The 16,847-nt window shown below is 52.6% G+C and overlaps 2 protein-coding genes across 6 annotated transcripts; one reads left to right on the top strand and one right to left on the bottom strand.

Annotated features, from left to right (window-relative positions):
* Positions 1–205: 205 nt before the first annotated feature.
* On the top strand, positions 206–11,224 carry CUEDC2 (CUE domain containing 2). 5 transcript variants are annotated; one of them, XM_082285737.1, is made up of 10 exons: positions 206–292; positions 1,105–1,234; positions 4,291–4,382; positions 5,211–5,354; positions 5,676–5,737; positions 7,172–7,305; positions 8,144–8,314; positions 8,576–8,637; positions 10,270–10,330; positions 10,711–11,224. In XM_082285737.1, exons 3-10 carry the CDS (start codon positions 4,309–4,311, stop codon positions 10,855–10,857), a joined length of 855 nt encoding a protein of 284 aa, XP_082141863.1. In that variant the 5' UTR covers positions 206–292; positions 1,105–1,234; positions 4,291–4,308; the 3' UTR covers positions 10,858–11,224. The 5 variants fall into 5 exon arrangements, with proteins under 5 accessions (XP_082141863.1, XP_082141865.1, XP_082141862.1 ...); XM_082285739.1 differs by having other exon boundaries at positions 258–379; positions 8,144–8,302; XM_082285736.1 differs by having other exon boundaries at positions 258–379.
* Positions 11,225–11,353: 129 nt separating this feature from the next.
* FBXL15 (F-box and leucine rich repeat protein 15) lies at positions 11,354–14,307 on the bottom strand. The gene is made up of 3 exons (XM_082285741.1): positions 14,089–14,307; positions 12,843–13,345; positions 11,354–12,481 (listed from the first exon to the last, which is right to left on the bottom strand). The coding sequence occupies exons 1-3, from the start codon at positions 14,269–14,271 to the stop codon at positions 12,292–12,294; spliced, it is 876 nt and encodes a 291-aa protein (XP_082141867.1). The 5' UTR covers positions 14,272–14,307; the 3' UTR covers positions 11,354–12,291.
* Positions 14,308–16,847: the final 2,540 nt, after the last annotated feature.

The raw sequence follows: 16,847 nt of genomic DNA, 5'->3' as shown, positions 1-16,847 counted from the left end.
AAGTTCCCGGGAGCCTTTCCCGGGGTGACTCCACCCAGCACCACCGCGTCCCCAGCCCTCCCCAGACGCTCCCGCGCCGCGCCGCGCCTGCCCGGGCTGCTGCCCACACGGAAGATGGCGGCGCGGGGAGCGGCAGCGCGCAGCCGCCCTGCCCTGCCCTGCCCTGCCGGCCCTGCCCTGCCGCGCGCACCCCGGCGCCTGGCGGCGGCCGCGGCCACGTGACGCGTTCAAGCGCGCTGCGCGGGCCCCGCGCGGAGGGAGGACGGCGCGGCGGGGGCGCGCGGGCGATCAGGTGACCGCTGACCCCCCCCGCCGGCGGCGGCGCGCGCCCGTTACCGCCCCGCCCGCGGGGACGCGGGACACGGGATGGGGGCACGGGGTACGGGACAAGGGACGCAGCGCCGGGGAGCCGGGGGAAACCGGGAGTGGGGCTCTCCTCCGGGGTCCGCAGCGCGGGGGGCGGGAGACGGGCCAAGGGGCCGGGCAGGGTAACGCGCAGCCTCTGCGGTGCGGGGATCGACCCACGGTGCGGGCGGCACGGCGGGGGGGATCCGGCCCGTGCACCGCGTGTTTCGGGCTCTCTGCGGCCTCGCTGTCGAGCCCCGGCGAGGGAAGCCCGGCCCGCAGAGCGGGATGGCGGGGAGCAGCCCGAGAGCAGTGAAAGCCGCCCCGGGGCTGCGCAGCCGGTGTTGCCGCTCCCCCGTGGAGCTGCGGCCCTGGCGACCTGCGCAGCAGGGACACACAGCGCTCGCCCGCCGGTCTCCTTAAAGCCTCGAGAAACAACTTCTGCTTGGCCATGGCGATGAGGCCACCAGTGCTTTTGGAATACGTTGGTGACGTGCAGGGACCACTGCTGACCTTGCTGCATGTACTGTGGATGTTGAAAAACATCACGACATCACAGTGAATTTGAGCGTTGGCAGGTACACTGTTCTCACAACCATGCTATCCTTTCACAAAGTACATTTTATTCCAAAGAATAAGGCTGTACCATCTGCATTAGGGGAAATGGTCACAAGTAACATAAAGCATAAAGACATCAGTATACAGAATGATTCTCTTGTGCTCCTGCTTCAGCTAATGCAGCTTTCCTTTCCCATAAAGGGGCTCCCTCATTCCTTGCTTGGGCCTGGCAGTCATAGGATGGACTGTCGACTCCTCTGCAGGCACTGAAGTGACTTCATAAGCACTGGCCGTGAGCTGAAGACCTCGCACAGGTGACACATCTGCTCTGGTAAGGGCCCTGTGTCAGTAGAGTACCCAAATGCAGCTTTCCAGTGTAGATCTAGAGGGGAGGGCAGAGTCTGGCTACTGGCATTACTATCTTCTATTACTGTAATTTACTGGGGCTAAGCTATAAACAAGTCTTATTTCAATTTTAGAGCATTAAGCAGTTAATTGTGTTAACACACACAGTGACCTCAGCCTGCTTTCCCATAGCAACCACACTGTGAAAGCCCTTTCAGGGACTTCCTTAGTAAGAAAAACAAAAAATAGAAGCACTGAAATTGTCTGTGAAGTGTCTCTTAGCCTGGAAAGTTTTCTTTTAAGCCACCAAAGTAGTTCAGTGGAGTATAGCCACAGCTCGCTCTTTGCCCTGCATATATGTCTTTTGAGAAGTTTCCTCTGAGCCTGTATGTCACAGGCTGCACTGAGAGGGCCTTATATCCCAGATAAATGCACTTCCCCAAGCACAGACACACCGAGCAGCGTAAGACATACTCTGCTTTTTCAGAAAAAAATTTCAGAGAGAGCTCAGTGAACCATCCCTGTCCCATTACTCACTCACATAAAAATAATCACTGACACTTGAGCTAAATGAACCTTTAATCAATCCCTCAGCCAGATCAGATTTACCTAAACTTTCTCTAACCTGTTCTGAGAAACATCCAAGGATACAACACCCACCTCCTCCACTTGCAGAAACCTCTAGTCAAATTTATGATCCCATAAAAGTTGATATACATCCAAATGGCAGTTCCTTAGCTCAGAAACATTTTCTAAATTGCTCAGATCTATCTTGTTAATAAAAAGTCCAAGGCTCACAGTCATTCCCATTCCATCACATTGACCATTTGAGAATGATTACTGAAGTTGGAGTTGAAAGAGCCTTCCAAAACAATCTAGTTGTATGCAAACAGTTCAGATTCTTGCCCCCTTTTTTTTTTTTTGAGGAAGAGAGATTCATACCAACTTTTCTTCAATATAGCATAAGTAGCTATTTCATACACGACAAGGACAATGGTACTTTTAGAGGGATATTATTTCTATATTTGTTTTACGAAACCAACAAACTAAATTTGACATTAACGTGTTGGGAAGGAGAATGCAAGGGGATGGAGATTGCTGAGATTGCTGGGTTCTCAACACTGACAGTAAGGTGGGAAACCTTGTTGAGGTGCTGGCCTAAGTATCTAATACAGCAAATGAATAATTTTCACATTCACAGTTTGAGAACTGATACCACTTTTGTCTGCCTGAGGTGAGGAAAAACATGTGCCATGTGATGTTATGTGGATCAACTAAGCACTCCTGATATTTTAAACTAAGCCTGCCTTAATGAGATGACATACAGTGCTCCACTTCTCACTCTTTAATAATAAACCCCAGTGTTCAAAGACCAGGGTTTGTCAGAAAAGTTACGAGGATTTCCAAGAGCTGAAGGTCTTGTGTTCTGACAGTGCAAAACTGTGAGACTGTAGCTGTGAGCAGAGCAATAGGAGTATCATTTCATCATATGCTTTTAAAAATAAATCCTGTGCAACATGTTACACAGAACCCACATTGCAACAACAGGAAATGCAGAAAGACTTTCACAGATCTATTTGAACCAGTGACAACTAGTGAAGTGATCTTAAAATCCATGTTGCAATTATGACTGGGAGTTTAGAAGCCAGGTAACAGCTTTTCAGGAAAATTGAGCTCTCAGGAGAGTGATTTCTCCTGCCTCTGGGTTGTAGATAATTCTGTGCATTGTAAATCACTCTCACACAAAACTGAGCACATAGCATAAGCTCTTCTAGTGAATCTCCCCTTAACTATTGCAGGTCATCACTAGAAAAAGTGTAGCATTTGAAGGTATAATACATAAGGCGTTTTGATGTCCCAAGTTCTGTAATTCTAAACTTGGCTGTGTTGTGCAGTGGTTTTGTTTATATCCTGCTAGCTGCTCATCTAGGGAAACTAATCTAGGGAAATACCAAACCTTTCTGATTCCCACGGGAAATCAGAATTGTCTGTCAGCAACCTATATGAGTGGTCCATGAGTTCTGTGTCAAACAGGCCTGGTCAGGTCCTAGTGTAGTTGAAATGAGAGAGCTGCGCTGATGGGAGCACAATGACCCTTGGAACCTCTCTGGCCAATGACGATACCAATTTCCCTGAATGCAAGGTTGGTTTCCTTCCTGGGAAGAACTTGGTGCTTATACCACAAATTTGTCCACCCAGCAGCTCTGTAGACCCCAAGGGGAAGGAATGGTTAAGAAAGCTTTTTTTCCACCCCATTCAGTCCAGGCTCAGTACTGATAGCCAAAGCAGGGCTGTGGGTAGCCCCTTTCTGCCACTGCTTCTGTAGGAGCTCTGTGATTCTTAGGACTCCCCTGAGTTTTGGGTTATCAAGTGCCCCTTGTTGCAGCTGTATCAACTCTAGAATGGCTTATTTACTGAGCACAACAACGGGCTGCTGTTTGGGCAGGATTCCACTGGCAGCCCATGCCTGACCTGGAGACCTTTGATATTTTGGCTGGCAGACTACTTGTCTGTGCCCTGCTTGGTATGTCCCTGTAAAATATGCTCTAGGATGTCCTTTCTTTAGAAGACATTACCCTTCCTCCCACTCATTCCTGAGTCGAGTCCAAGCATCACTGCATATGCTCTTAGCTGGAAGGTCCACCCCTTTCTGCACTGAGTGTACAAGCCCACTACCCATTTCTTCCTCACTGGACAGCACAGTCTTCCAGCTCAGAAGGTGTCCCTGCAGTCCTGCAGCTGGACACATCTGCATTTACAGCTTTGCTTCTGAGAGGGGACATTTTAAATGTACGGTACAGCTGTATACTGACAGCATGAACAGAGTCAGGAAGGGCCCAACATATTGGGCTCCCTTTTCCAGTGGGTCCTCATACTGCAGCTTTTTATGGATATCTTTGCCCGCTGTTACCCGGAGATGACAAGACATTGGAGGAGTTTGTGAATAGTTCTCATGGGAAGAGCACACTTACCTATACCATACCTGCATTTTGATTTTATTGAAATTACATGGAGTTTTCTTTTTCCTTCTTTTTTTTAAAGAAAAAGGTTTAGAGAGACATGGAGCTTGAAAGAATCATTCAAGACACACTGACGCGCTTCATCCAGTCCCACGTCCCTGCAGCAGATCTCAGGTATGTTGAGATAGGCAGATCCAGTATCATTGTTCCAGCTTGAACTCTGCATTGTCACTCTGTGCATTATACTGAATTCTGTACTTTGCCTGTACTTTGTGTTGCTCTCCTTTAAGTCAGATCCAGGATGCAGGTAATTTGCTCAGGCTCTGATGGGAATGCTGGAAAACTGTCGTTTAGCATTGCAATCTAGCAATGTCATTTCTTTGATGACCAAGATGATTAATTTCCTGTCCAGTAATACACATTAGAGTATGGGATTTCCTTCATTCCACAGTGCTCCCAACATGGCTTTCTGAGCAGGATAATCTATGTCAGGCCTCTCCCCATTTTGAACTCTGCCTGCATGCAGAGATACAGCCACCTTGAGGCTGGAACACAGCAGCTGGTTTTGCAGCTGGTGGCAGCAGTGACACAAGCGTGGAGAGCAGCAAGCAGAGAACACTGCATCCCATAGAAAGTGTAACTTAACAAAATATGATGACCTCACCTGAAACACCAGTCAATGTAGAACAGCTAAGGTACTTGGAATATTTTGGTTAGCTCAGCTGAAGCACCCACAGGAGCACAGCCTCTGGAACACACGCTGGGGCTTTCATTCAGTGCTGCCCAGGAAGCAGGACCACATGCACTATTTATCTGTTAATGCTTCCCTCTCAGCCACTGACCACCTGCGACTTGGCCTCACAGGTGGTATCTCCTCATAACATACAGTTCACATAGGTCCTTCTGCTGCTGTATTAGACACAAGGTTAGGCAGAATGGGGATGGAGAGAAAGGAAAAAATGGGCCTGTTCACCCTGCTGCCTGTGTTCTCTTTGTCTCCAGTGGGATGGATGATGTTTTCTTCTCTTATATCACGGGTGTCCTGGAAGAGCTGGGCTCACCAGAGTCCTCTGAAGAGACTTTTGACATGGATACCTTTGTGGAAATGATGGAGGCATATATCCCTGGTTTTGCAGAAATCCACAGGTATGTGATTGTTACTGGTTTATATGTGCATGCCACACTCTGGGGGCCTGGCCCCAAGCCCCTCAGTACTACAAATTCTTTTGTTATACCCAGTTAAAGATGTATCAATACCAAACCTGCGCCAGCATGGTAAGTCACTCTGCCTGAATGCACAGATGCAAATCCTAATATAATTTGCAGGTAGGTCCTTGGCCATCTGAAATACCAGTTGATTTTACTGGACTTCCCATCAGGCCTTATCTTTTTGTAAAATGGTATCCAAGTAGGATAGGCTAGTGCTTTTATTCCTCAAGCTAATTATACAGCTTCTGTCTCTTGCAGTGGGGATGTTTGTGAAATGATGTTCTCCCTCTCAGAAAGGCTTGGTGAAGCTCGAAACAAAGGTGAGTTACACAATTTCAGCACAAGATCTGTACATGCTTTTAGTCTTAATATTTGGAGTTGAACAATGTCACAGAATAAAATACAAACTTGTTTGCTACAGTTAGGAACTCATAAGGTAGCCTGAACTGATTGACAGGTTTGGGGTTTTTATTTTGAACGTTCAGTCAGGTTTTTCATATCAACAGATGGGAGGTTGGAGTCATGGAATACTGTCCAAGATGTACTGGAGTGAAAAACACTTGATCAATTCTCCAAATACCTCTATTGAGATCAAATCCAGAGTAATAAGAAAGAAATACCCAATTCAGGGCTGCTTGTTGAAATTCTGCCGTAGGTTAATTCTGAAAGCGAGGATTTCTGCCTTCCTCTGATAGCCATCTGCCTATGTGGCACTACCACTGGGCAGCCTTGCTCGGGTGCATCATCAAATAGAGTATCCAGCTGACTACATGTATCACATCTAGACTTTGGGCATCCTCAAAACTCACTTCCTGTTCATCCATGAACCCTGGCACAGATGCAAAATCCGTGATGTGCTCTGACCTGCACTATGCAGGACTACAGAAGACTACACTGTGCCAATGGCCTTTTCTAACCTCAGCATTCACAGACCAGCTGGATTGCTGTATCAATCAACCCCATGGGTACTTTCCACTAAAGAACAGACAGGCTGAAGTGCCTGGATATTAAACCTTCCAGGACATAACCAGTCTGAATTTTGCTGGTCTAGCAACATCACTGCTGTCTTGCCAGAAGGCTGCACAGTGTAGAATAGACAGTCCTGTCTTTTATCTTACCTGCTGCTTTCTTGAACTTGACAAAATCTACTGCTCTGCTCTGCTCCCCTGCATCCTACCCTTTGAGGATCCTGATGTAGTCAGAGTGTGGAAGGAAAGCACCATCCCAGTCTTAGTACAGAATAAAAGTGGAATGGTTCTTCCTACAATGAGAAAAAGAGCCTGTAAAAAAAGAGATGCATCAGAGTAACCTGATCACAGGATGTGCTGGCTTGCATGCAGCTTGGGGACTACCCTAGTGTATTCCCAAGTTTAAAATCAAAACTACACCTTAGTTCAAAGATAGAGCAAATACGAGGGAATTCTTAGAAATGGAAATATCCACAACCGAAGCACTAGCGGACCAAGAATTGAAAAGTAGAATTGAATTTGCAAGCAGCCCATACCCTGTACAGCCTGGAAATGCAGAACTCGGGCACTCCAGCATATGCTAGCACTGGCTTCCTGCAGATCAGTGGGAGCAGAGCTACAGCTATCCCTGCTAAGGGCAGGAGAAACAGTAGTGCTTCCAAGTCTTGTCACTTAAGGAGAGATTTGCTTTGGCACACAATGCACTAGCAATCTAATGCCAACAGAAAGCACAGAGCTCTAGCCTTAGTGGGACTGTTCCTCAGGAGATATCACTGTGTCTTTAAGAAAAACTTGGCCAAAAGGCTGTGGAAAGCAGGAGTGAAGCGCCCTCTGAAGACCTCACCAAGGGCCAGGAGCCTGGAGCTGGAGTCTGCAACGGGGAAAGACTGTGCACTCTAACAGACGGAGCCGGGGCCCAGGTATGAGTACCCCGCAGAGGAGCAGGAGCACTGGGGACAGTCACACAGCACTAGGCTACCAGCACCACCTGAGGGCATTTTCCAGCTCTGGAAGGAACCACAGCATAGGCTGTGACACAGCATCACTTGTGTCCATGATCTTCTCCATCGTATGGCCGAGCAAGACTGTCAGAAAATTATGTGCTGACAGACTGTGAGCCAGTGCTCTGGCTCATTATTTCCAGTGGCTGGAAAGGGTGAGCCAGAGTAATGGCTGAGAGCCTGTCCCAGTGCCTTCAGAGATCCCACAGCAGCTACAGGTACTGCAGCACCTTCCACATCAACCCCACCTTCCTCCCCCAATGCCCTGCTTGCTGTTTCTGCAGTACTGATCTGTTCCTGCTCTGCAGTACAATCATTCTGTGTCCACAGCCTTCTAGCAAATGCTGCTATGGTGATTCCTCCTGGTGTAGCCTCAGGTCAGTGTTTAGCAGGCCCTTTCCTTTCTAATCAAAGTACCTACAACTTCACAAGGTGGGCAGGAGTCAGGCATTCGCACCACAGGGTCCAGAAAGCTCACTCCTAAGCATGGCCACACAGATGAGTCAGTTCACAGTAGCCCTACTTTAAAGCAAGTTGAAATACAGAGGGAGGAGATTAAAGGACAGTGAGAGGAGTTGGTCTATCTTTCCAAACACACCTGTTGGCTTCAGGAATCAGATTTAGTAATGCTGGTAAGGAGAGAGAGCTTTCAGCAAAGGGCAAGCTGAATTTCCTGACCTTGAAAAACCAGAGGCCCTTTTCAATAGCCCTCTCCTCACTGCATCCCCAACTTACCTCTGTCTCTTGCTCCAACTAGGAAGGTGCTGACTTGAAGGATGGGGTGGAGCTGCTACTGGAGATGTTCCCGGCCTGTACTGTGAGCCAGGCAGAGAAGGCTCTCGCCATGGCCTTGGGGAACTTGGAAGAGGCAGTGCAGTTAATTGTGGAGGAGAAGGTGGAAATTGGCCCAGCAGGTGTGAGTGTGAAGGTACTGTACTCTGACCTGGGTGGCAGTGGGCCAAGGAGCAGGGCAGAGCTGCTCAGGGACACACAGGTCCCACAGCTGTCTGCTACAAGCAGAAATCTAAGCTGTGCCCACAACCAAGCCAGGACCCCAGTGGAGCTGTGGCTGGCACCCCCTTTCCCACAGGGGCTGGGGTGTTCTACCAGCAGCTGGGCTCACTGAGCTAGTGGGTAAGCTGTACACTCCTGTGTTGTGCTATTCACACACCAGCTTGTCTCCTCCCAGGAACTGGCACGGCCTCGCAGAGCACCCAACCATGAGGAACTAAAACAGGTCATCCTACAGAAGTAAGTACCCAGCAGCAAAGAACCCCTTACTTTGCTCCAAATAAATGAAGAGGTGGCAGTTTGGGAAACAGTGTGGTCTATAAAGAACTAGGGGTGGATATTAGCTGAACACATCTAAGCGCAAATACAATCATCGGCTGGAATAAAGAAAAGAAATAGCAAAAAATCCAAACAAATACGCACGAAAATCCCAACAAACAAACAAGCCACAAGACCCAAACAACAGAACAGGTTTGGTTTCTTTTAGAGCTCTGACACAGAAACACGTTACCTGTACCAGCTGGGTCACAGCACTACTACGGCTGCATGCATGGTTTCAGCCTTCTGTAGATAAAGTGTAAGTCACAGTGCTGTTAGCTGAGGTCCTGGTTAAAGGTTCAAGGCAGAAACATCACGCTGCAGCTCAGGTAAAAAACACATGGTGACGTGTAGTAACTCATTCATACCTCCATTCTTGGACAGTCCAAATAAGGTTAAGGATACCTTCAAGAGAGCCTGTACAACAGCACTGAGAAGATTAAATCTCAGTTGCTGAAGGTGTGAATTCAAAGCATTTAAAGAAACCTCTCTGAATTCCTCCTGTGGACCTCTTGGGAATCAAAGTAGCTTTAGATTAGTTTACCTATATTCATTTCTAAAAGCATTTAATTCTCAGTGGGAGAACCCACACTGTGGTTTCATCGATCTGCTTTAAGATCTCAGCTTTCATGAGCATCCTCATGCAGGCATACAGCTTCCACACATCTATCCAGCCACATCTTTTCCACTTTACATTCTTCCCAGGGACAGGATAAACAGTCAATGGGCTAGGAAAGGTAAAGCAAGGCAGAACAGCATCCAGGCAGAAGTATTAATCCTTGTCCTTGCCCATCTCCTATGAAGGCTCATTTCAGAGTGACAGGCAAGGGAACAAAAAAGCACCAGCTGCTTGTTATGTTTCTGAGAACTTTAATGACGTTTTGGCAACATCCTGTACTTTAAACATCACTCAAGCACAGGTACAGAAAGCAGATCGCCATAGCTGAAGATACACAAGAGCAACTATACTAATTACTGAGGGAGAAGTCATGGTCAGCTGTGCGAAATCAGCACCAAACTCTCAGAGTAGCAACTCAGCAGTACAGCAAGCAAATGCTTGGACCCTGATGTTTCAGTTACATAGGAAATGAGGTGATGCTTTTATCAAGTTGCTTCCAGCACAGAATTGTGTCACAGTCAAATAGGAGGAATGTGAAAGGAACACCATCACTCAGGGCAAAAGCAGACAGATTGGTCCTGTAATCTCACCTATGTCTCATCTGGCTGCCATAACTTAGACTGAGAAGGAGCAAAGCAGAGCGCACCAGACCTCAGTACCCCTCTCAGTTCTGCAGTGGCTATCAGCATTCTCAACCACCTGAGTTTTCAATACCCTTCACATACAGCTAAGGATGCTACTCCAGGAGAATCCTGCTAGACTCTGACCAGAAGGATGACTTCTTACCCATTTCATCCAGAGTTCTCCTAGCTGCAATCTAGGCACATAGGACACGCTGCACAGCCACCGACCAGCCTGGGGAGTAGGGACATAGGCTGTGAGTAGCCCCAGGCAGTATATGTTACAGTGCCCACTAAGTGCTTCTTGTGTTTCAGGTACATGATGGTGGATAGTGCAGACGATCAGAAAACGCATCGGCCAGCTCCACCCAAAGAGGTAAGCAGACCAGTCACAGCTCACCAGCAGTTTGAATGTCCATACAAGGTTTAAAAAAAAACAGGCTGCAAGTCCAAAAAAACAACAGAACAGGCCACAGGCAGGTCTGTTCATAGAACCTGTCAGTCAAAGAAGGAAGATTAGCTCAGCTAAGGTGCTGCAGGGACTATCAGTTTGTACCTTTTCTGACTACCGTGGCTCTTGCTCCCTCCCATTAGACAGCATCCTTCCCAGTTTTGGCCAAGATTCCCAAGACAAGACAATTGTAAAGCAGCCTACCCACCCACCTCCCATAGTGCAGCTCTGCTTTTGCTTGCCCCCTCCTTTTCTCTAGCAGTGTGGCTGTCCATCCACTTGGTGCTAATATCTTTCCTCTCTAGGCTCCCAAGAAGTTGATCCGCTATATTGATAACCAGGTGGTGAGTACAAAAGGAGAGAGGTACAAAGACATCAAGAAGCCTGAGAGCGAGGAGATGAAGAGAACCTACATCAGTCTAAAACCAGCCAGGAAGTACAAGTTCCACTGACAGCCAGGTCCTTCTGCTCTTCAGCTTTCCACCTCACTGCCAGGCATGGCAGGATGGATATGTGGTGCTAGGAATGAGGCGACTCCACCTGCCACTAACTTGAACCAACCTGGAAGCCAAGACACTGCTTTCAGCTCCCTCAACTAACCTGGCTGAGGGGACTTCTCTCCTTGTGTAGCTATCCCTCTGCCCCCAGGGGCACACCGCAGTGGCTCTCCAGGGCCTGGGCATACTCTGCTATTCCTTGCATGGGACATTTTTAGATCTGAGATGTGGCATGTGCTTTTGCAGCAACCTTTTTAACAAGTCTTTGTGCACTGTTGCTTTGAGTGCCAGTATTAATAAAGATGATGTGAGTTGGTGTGTAGTTCAGCCAGAGCATGCACATGCTTTACAGACACTGCCTGCAGTCCTTCCTAAGGCCAAAGACGGGAGCAGGGTCATCCTCTCATCCTCTAATACTCTCTTCATCACATTCTCAAGATGCAGCTGCTGTTTGATTAACTGCCTAGCGGATAAAAGGCTTAGGCTCAACTCCAGAACCAGGCTCTCCCTGCCAACACAATCTGCAGCTCTCCCCATAAACTCCAGCTGACAGCAGAGTCAGTGCTCCTTCCATTTCTCACCACTGTTGAGAGTCAAAGCTCCAGCCACGCAACAGGGAGCAAAATACAGTAGTAGGCCTGGGCACTACTAAAATGTTAAGTCAGATGCTGGAAGAAACAAATGACAATGATCAACTGCTTTTAGTGACAGGACAGTTAGGTTTGGCATTTTTCTGTCAGTCTAACTGCCATTAGGAGCATGTTCCCCATGAAAACAACTCCCACCTTGCCCCAGCCTAAACCAGCACCCTAGGCCTGGGCAGACACACTGCCTGCACTGGGGCCATTCTAGTCCTTTGATGCCAGGCTGGCCAGTGGCTGTGGGCTGGAGCTAGGCTCACTGCCCTCCTCTCAGAGCCCAGAGGGGCCTGCCCTCTCCCAAGAGGAGGGCTGGTAGCTATTCTTTCTGCTGGCCTGATTTGTTCCACAGCTCTGCTGGCATGCCCTGCACACCCACCATAGGGGACAGTCCCCATCAAACACTCCCCTGCTTTCTGGACAGCTGCCGCTTAAAGATTTAAAATACAACAAATAATAAATCCTATCTATTAGTTGGCCTGACCAAGGCCTGTTCAGCACCATGGTGTTCCTGCAAATCACTTGCTCTTTCCACGCCACTGCAGAGGGAGTTACTTTCCCCAGAGGCACCAATGAAGTCCACTTATGAACACTCAGTGGCTGCTAAACAGCCCCAGAGGAAAGAGTGAGCCCCAGGCCAGCCTCACCAATGGGACTGACCTCTCCCTCTGCACGTCTCAACAGCAGCCAGTTCAGGCATCCTTCTGGGATCCCAGCATTGTCAGTCCCCCCCTCCCCAGCAGCAGCAGTTCTAGATCTGAAGGTTGATGAAAGGGGCGAAGCCAACTACGTCCTGCAGCAGAACGAGAGCCCTCTGCAGCGGAGGCTCCACATCCAGCTCCACCCCACGGCTTCGGAGGATGCTCAAGCTGGACTCAGCCACGTTGTGGCAATGCTTGACCTTCAGCGAGCGCAGCTTGGGACAGTACTCAGCCAGGACCCTGCCAAGAAAGAGAGCACATACAAGTTGCAAGTCAGGACTTCTAAGTGCACCACTCACACTCTTCTCTACTCGCAGCAGCCCAGTGCTCGTGACTGTGCCACACGCACCATTCTTTGGGAGCAGCACCATGGTGGTATGAGACAAAGTCAAGGGACATGGTTGGATCCCACACCTACCCTCCATGATATGCTGGGAAATTTGCTGTCAGTAGCATACAGTGCCTCTCCTGAAGGGCCTGCTAGTGGCTTCTCTCCCAGACTAAGCTCTCACTGCTTTTAGCATGAAGAAATCTGACTTTCCTCTCTGGTTCTCTTCCTCCCCCCACCCCAAATACCTGCCAGCTCCACATTGCTCAGTACCTGATGGAGTCATTCTTGACTCGCAGACACCCTGTGAGGTCCAAGTGCTCCAGCTCTGGGCAGCACTTGGCAGTCTCCTCGACTGCCACGTCACCCACGTTGGCATTGACAGCCAGTGACAGAGACTTGAGCCTGCTGCACTTCTGCACCAGGTAGCAGATGGCCTCGTCCTTCAGCTGGCGACAGGCCGTCAGGTCCACAGCCTCCAGCGCCTTGCAGTGGTCAGCCAGGCTGCGCAGGGACAGGCTGTCCACCCACTCACAGTGAGCCAGGGAGAGCTGGCGCAGGTTGGGGCAGCTCAGTGAGATGGCCACCAGCGCATGGCGGCTGAGCTGGGCGCAGCCCTTCAGCTGGATCCGGTGCAGGTGGTGGTTCTGCCCGATGACTGGGAGCAGCTCCTGGTCTGTCAGCCAGTCGGAGCAGTTCTGGAGTGCCAGCTGCTGCAGAACTTCGTTGTCCTTCAACAGGTTAACAAAAGCAGCTCGAGGGATGGCAGGTCCAATCTGCGTGGGGAACCAGGGAAGAATGAGGCATCCCCCCAGGGTTTCAGATAAGCCTGATCCTTACCAAATACTCTCTCCCCTTCTCTCTTCTGCTGTGACAGTAGTGACCAAAGCCATACCCTGTTCTCATCCCAGGGCAAAACCTAACATCAGACTGCTCACCTCATGCGAAGGCTACTGCCACAAGATGAGATAGATCATACTCTGGTTTCTCCATCCCAGATCATCACTTCTGCATTTATATACCCATGATGAGCTCCACACCTCTGCTCTCCAAAAATCTCTTTGCTAGACCGCTCTGTGTCCTCAGAACAGCAGCTACTCTAGTCTTTCCCAGTCCCAGGCAGTGGCTCCCAGGAATAGCACAAACTTTCCCTGAAGACCAAGCACAGAGTTATCTCCCATCAGACCCAACCTACTGCACAACCTTCGAGAAGGACATGGCACTCCAAAACTTCTGTTTCTCCCAGCCAGTGCCCCATAATAGCCTGGGTGGAGTTTCCAGGCTTACTCCTCCTAGGGCCTCTTACTCAAGACACTGGCATTGCTGGGCCCTGAATCACTGCCTCTCCTCCCTGAGCCCATCTGTCCAGTTTGACATCTGAGCCATTAGCCCAAGCTCCTGAGCAGAAACTACCCTCCTTGCCAAGGGTTTCTTCTCCCCACATAGACAGATGCTCCCCTGTTAGTTCCAGAGCAGTAGGACATCTATTGCCTCCCCCAGCCTCAGAGTCATCCAATACCTGGCTTGAGTCAAAGCAGCGCATGTTGGCCAGGTACAGCTGAATGAGAGACTGGAATGACTTGCTGACCCTCTGCAGGCTCAGGAGCTGCTGCAGTGGCAGATGACAGAGGATATGAGGAACCAAGATGTCTTCCCAGGGCAGGTCCAGGAGGCATCCCCTGGTCGGGGTCACACTCATCATCAGACACCAGAGAGCCAGGCTACTGCAGGAGCCAGGCTAGATCAGCTCACACCTACTGCCGGGTGCCTCTAGGAGGAACAGCCAGAAAGAAAGACTCAGGGACGTTTCCCACAATCAGCCCACAGGGAATAGCCCCTTGGCTAGCCATCAGCAGGCCACGTGCCTGCCCCCTGCATCACCACCTCCCCAGCTTGGGACGTTCATTGCTCAGGCATCTGAGTCTACCTGCCCGCAGTACCCTCCAGGAGAGCTTGGGTGGGGCTTTCCATCAGCTGCTGAAGGAAGCCCTGTCCCTCAGCGAAGCAGCAAGAAGCTGCTGCAGCGTTACCACACGAGTCGCACCGTAGCTGTGCCCAGCTTCCATGTCTGAGCATAGCTCTACCTGTCGGCCAGTCCCCGCATCCAGTGCCGGGCCACTCGGGCACCCTGCAAGGGGGAGAGACCAGGCGCTTACTCCTTCCCGCGGGGAGAAACAAGGCTCCGGGCTCCCCCCAGGGAGTCTCCCTCCGAGGAGCGGACGCTCAGCATCTCTGCGGAGATGAGCTCTCGGGCCGCAAGGGAAGGAGCAAAGGGGTTCCGGCAGCCCAGAGACCCCCGAGCTGCGGCTGGAGGCTGCGGTTAGACTCGGTCCCAGCAGAGTCCGCAGCTGGGGGGCGGCCTCACTCGAGGCCATTCCTGTCCCGCCACCCAACGGGTCTCCCTCGGCCCCAGAGCCGCGCCGGGGCCGCCCCGCCGCAGCAGCGGGGCGGCCGCAAGAGCTCCGCCGGGACCAGGACACCGCCCCGCTGCCCGCCGCAGCGCCCCATGGCGAGGCAGCAGCCTTGCCCTGCCCTGCCCCGGCCCCCCGGTACCTGCGGCCCCGCCGGGGCTGCCCCAGCCGCTCCATCCCGCGCCGCACCCGCCCCGGACACCGGCAGCCGCCCGTGACGTCACGGCGCCGGGCGGAAGTGCGCGCGCCCCGCCACCCCGCCTTCGGCCCCGCCCCTGGCCGCGCCCCGGGGGCGGCGGGCGCTACCGGGACCGGCCCGGACACACCGGGAGGCACCAGCCCGTGGTGGGGAGCGCCGGGCGGGACAGCGGCCCACGGTGGTCACAAGTCCCTCTGGTGTCGCAGCGACTCCTGCAGGTTGCTCCCAGCGGCACGGTGCGGCGCGCACACCGGCCTTGGTGCCCCAGCACACCGGGCGCACCCGCTCCCCCGAGCACAGCGCCTGTCCCAGTTCCTCAGTTATCCCAGATCCCCAGTGCACACCAGATCCCCATGGACCCAGTTTCCCGGCGCACACCGGTGGCTGCAGGCCGGCAGCTGCCTCGGTTCCCCAGCGCACGCCGCCTGTCCCAGTTCCTCAGCGATCCCGTTTCCCCAGCGCACACGAGATCCCAGCGCACACCAGCTGCCCCCGTTCCCCACGGCCCCAATTCCCCGGCGCACACCGGTTGCTCAGCCCCGCAGCTACCGAGGCTCCCCGGCGCACACCGGCTGCCCCCGTTCCCCACGGCCCCGGTTCCCCGGCGCACACCGGCTGCCCCCGTTCCCCACGGCCCCGGTTCCCCGGCGCACACCGGCTGCCCCCGTTCCCCACGGCCCCGGTTCCCCGGCGCACAACGGCTGCCCCCGTTCCCCACGGCCCCGGTTCCCCGGCGCACAACGGCTGCCCCCGTTCCCCACGGCCCCGGTTCCCCGGCGCACACCGGCTGCCCCCATTCCCCGGTCCCAGTGCACGCCCCTGCCCCGGCGGGAGGCCGCGCATGCGCAGCGCGGCGCCGCTGTCCGTTCAGCACCACGCGGAGCCGGGACCCGCTGCTGCCGGTGAGCGACGGCCCCGCCAGACCCCCCCGAGCCATCTGCCCGGCTCCGCGGCTCTCCCAGCGGGCTGTGTCGCCCTTTCCCAGATCCCCGGGAAAGGCCAATCCCTGGGGCTCACAGTTCTCACAGCACCCCCGACCGGCAGCCACTGGGCCCCGCTCCTCCGCCGGTACCGGGCTGTCCCCGCCCCGGGGCTGCCCGCGGCCCGCCGCTCCCAGCCCGCATCCTCCCACGCTGCCAACAGGCTCCTCGCGCTCCGCTCCCCTGCCGGTGCCCCACCTGCCTCCGCAGCCCCGAGGACAGGGCGGGGTCCTTGCCCGCAGCCCCCGCGGAGAAGCGGCCCGGGCTCCTGCCCGCGCAGTTGCCATAACGACCCCGTAGAAACGCACGCTGCTCCTTCCTCCTCCCTGTCGGTTTGCGGGGCGAGCACAGGCGGGCACCCGGTCCGCGCTGGTGCGGCACTCGTACACCACACCTCCGAGCCGGCACTGGGCGTTTGACCCCATCTCTGTCTCGGGTCTGAGACCTGCTGACTTGTGCAGCATCAAGCTGCTGATTACTGCGTGCATAGGAACTATTTAAAAAATCCACCTGGCAAAAGAGCAGGGCCCACAGACAGTGAATAAATCCCAAATTCCTGGTCCCAAGTTTCCTGGAAAGCAATGACCCATCACCTGCTCTGCTCATTTCCTCAAAAGGTGGAAGCTGGTGTGCAGAAAGGTCTTCATTCCCCAGTGCCTGTCCTCTGGGGGAAGCTACCCACCCTGCC

Source organism: Coloeus monedula, assembly GCF_965178545.1.
Source record: "Coloeus monedula genome assembly, chromosome: 8".
Classification (NCBI taxonomy): Eukaryota; Metazoa; Chordata; class Aves; order Passeriformes; family Corvidae; genus Coloeus; species Coloeus monedula.
Note: the sequence above shows the minus strand (reverse complement) of the source record. Positions and strands in the feature narration are given on the sequence as shown.

What these genes read in the sequence shown, in the direction of transcription:
- FBXL15 (XM_082285741.1), bottom strand. Translation starts at nt 14,271, where the DNA reads ATGATGAGTGTGACCCCGACCAGGGGATGCCTCCTGGACCTGCCCTGG. An exon ending in GCTGCTTTGACTCAAGCCAG is followed by an intron (nt 13,346 to 14,088) that starts GTATTGGATGAC and finishes TTCCCCACGCAG; the next exon opens with ATTGGACCTGCCATCCCTCG. An exon ending in GTCAAGAATGACTCCATCAG is followed by an intron (nt 12,482 to 12,842) that starts GTACTGAGCAAT and finishes CTTTCTTGGCAG; the next exon opens with GGTCCTGGCTGAGTACTGTC.
- CUEDC2 (XM_082285737.1), top strand. Translation starts at nt 4,309, where the DNA reads ATGGAGCTTGAAAGAATCATTCAAGACACACTGACGCGCTTCATCCAG. An exon ending in CAGACGGAGCCGGGGCCCAG is followed by an intron (nt 7,306 to 8,143) that starts GTATGAGTACCC and finishes TGCTCCAACTAG; the next exon opens with GAAGGTGCTGACTTGAAGGA. An exon ending in AAACAGGTCATCCTACAGAA is followed by an intron (nt 8,638 to 10,269) that starts GTAAGTACCCAG and finishes CTTGTGTTTCAG; the next exon opens with GTACATGATGGTGGATAGTG.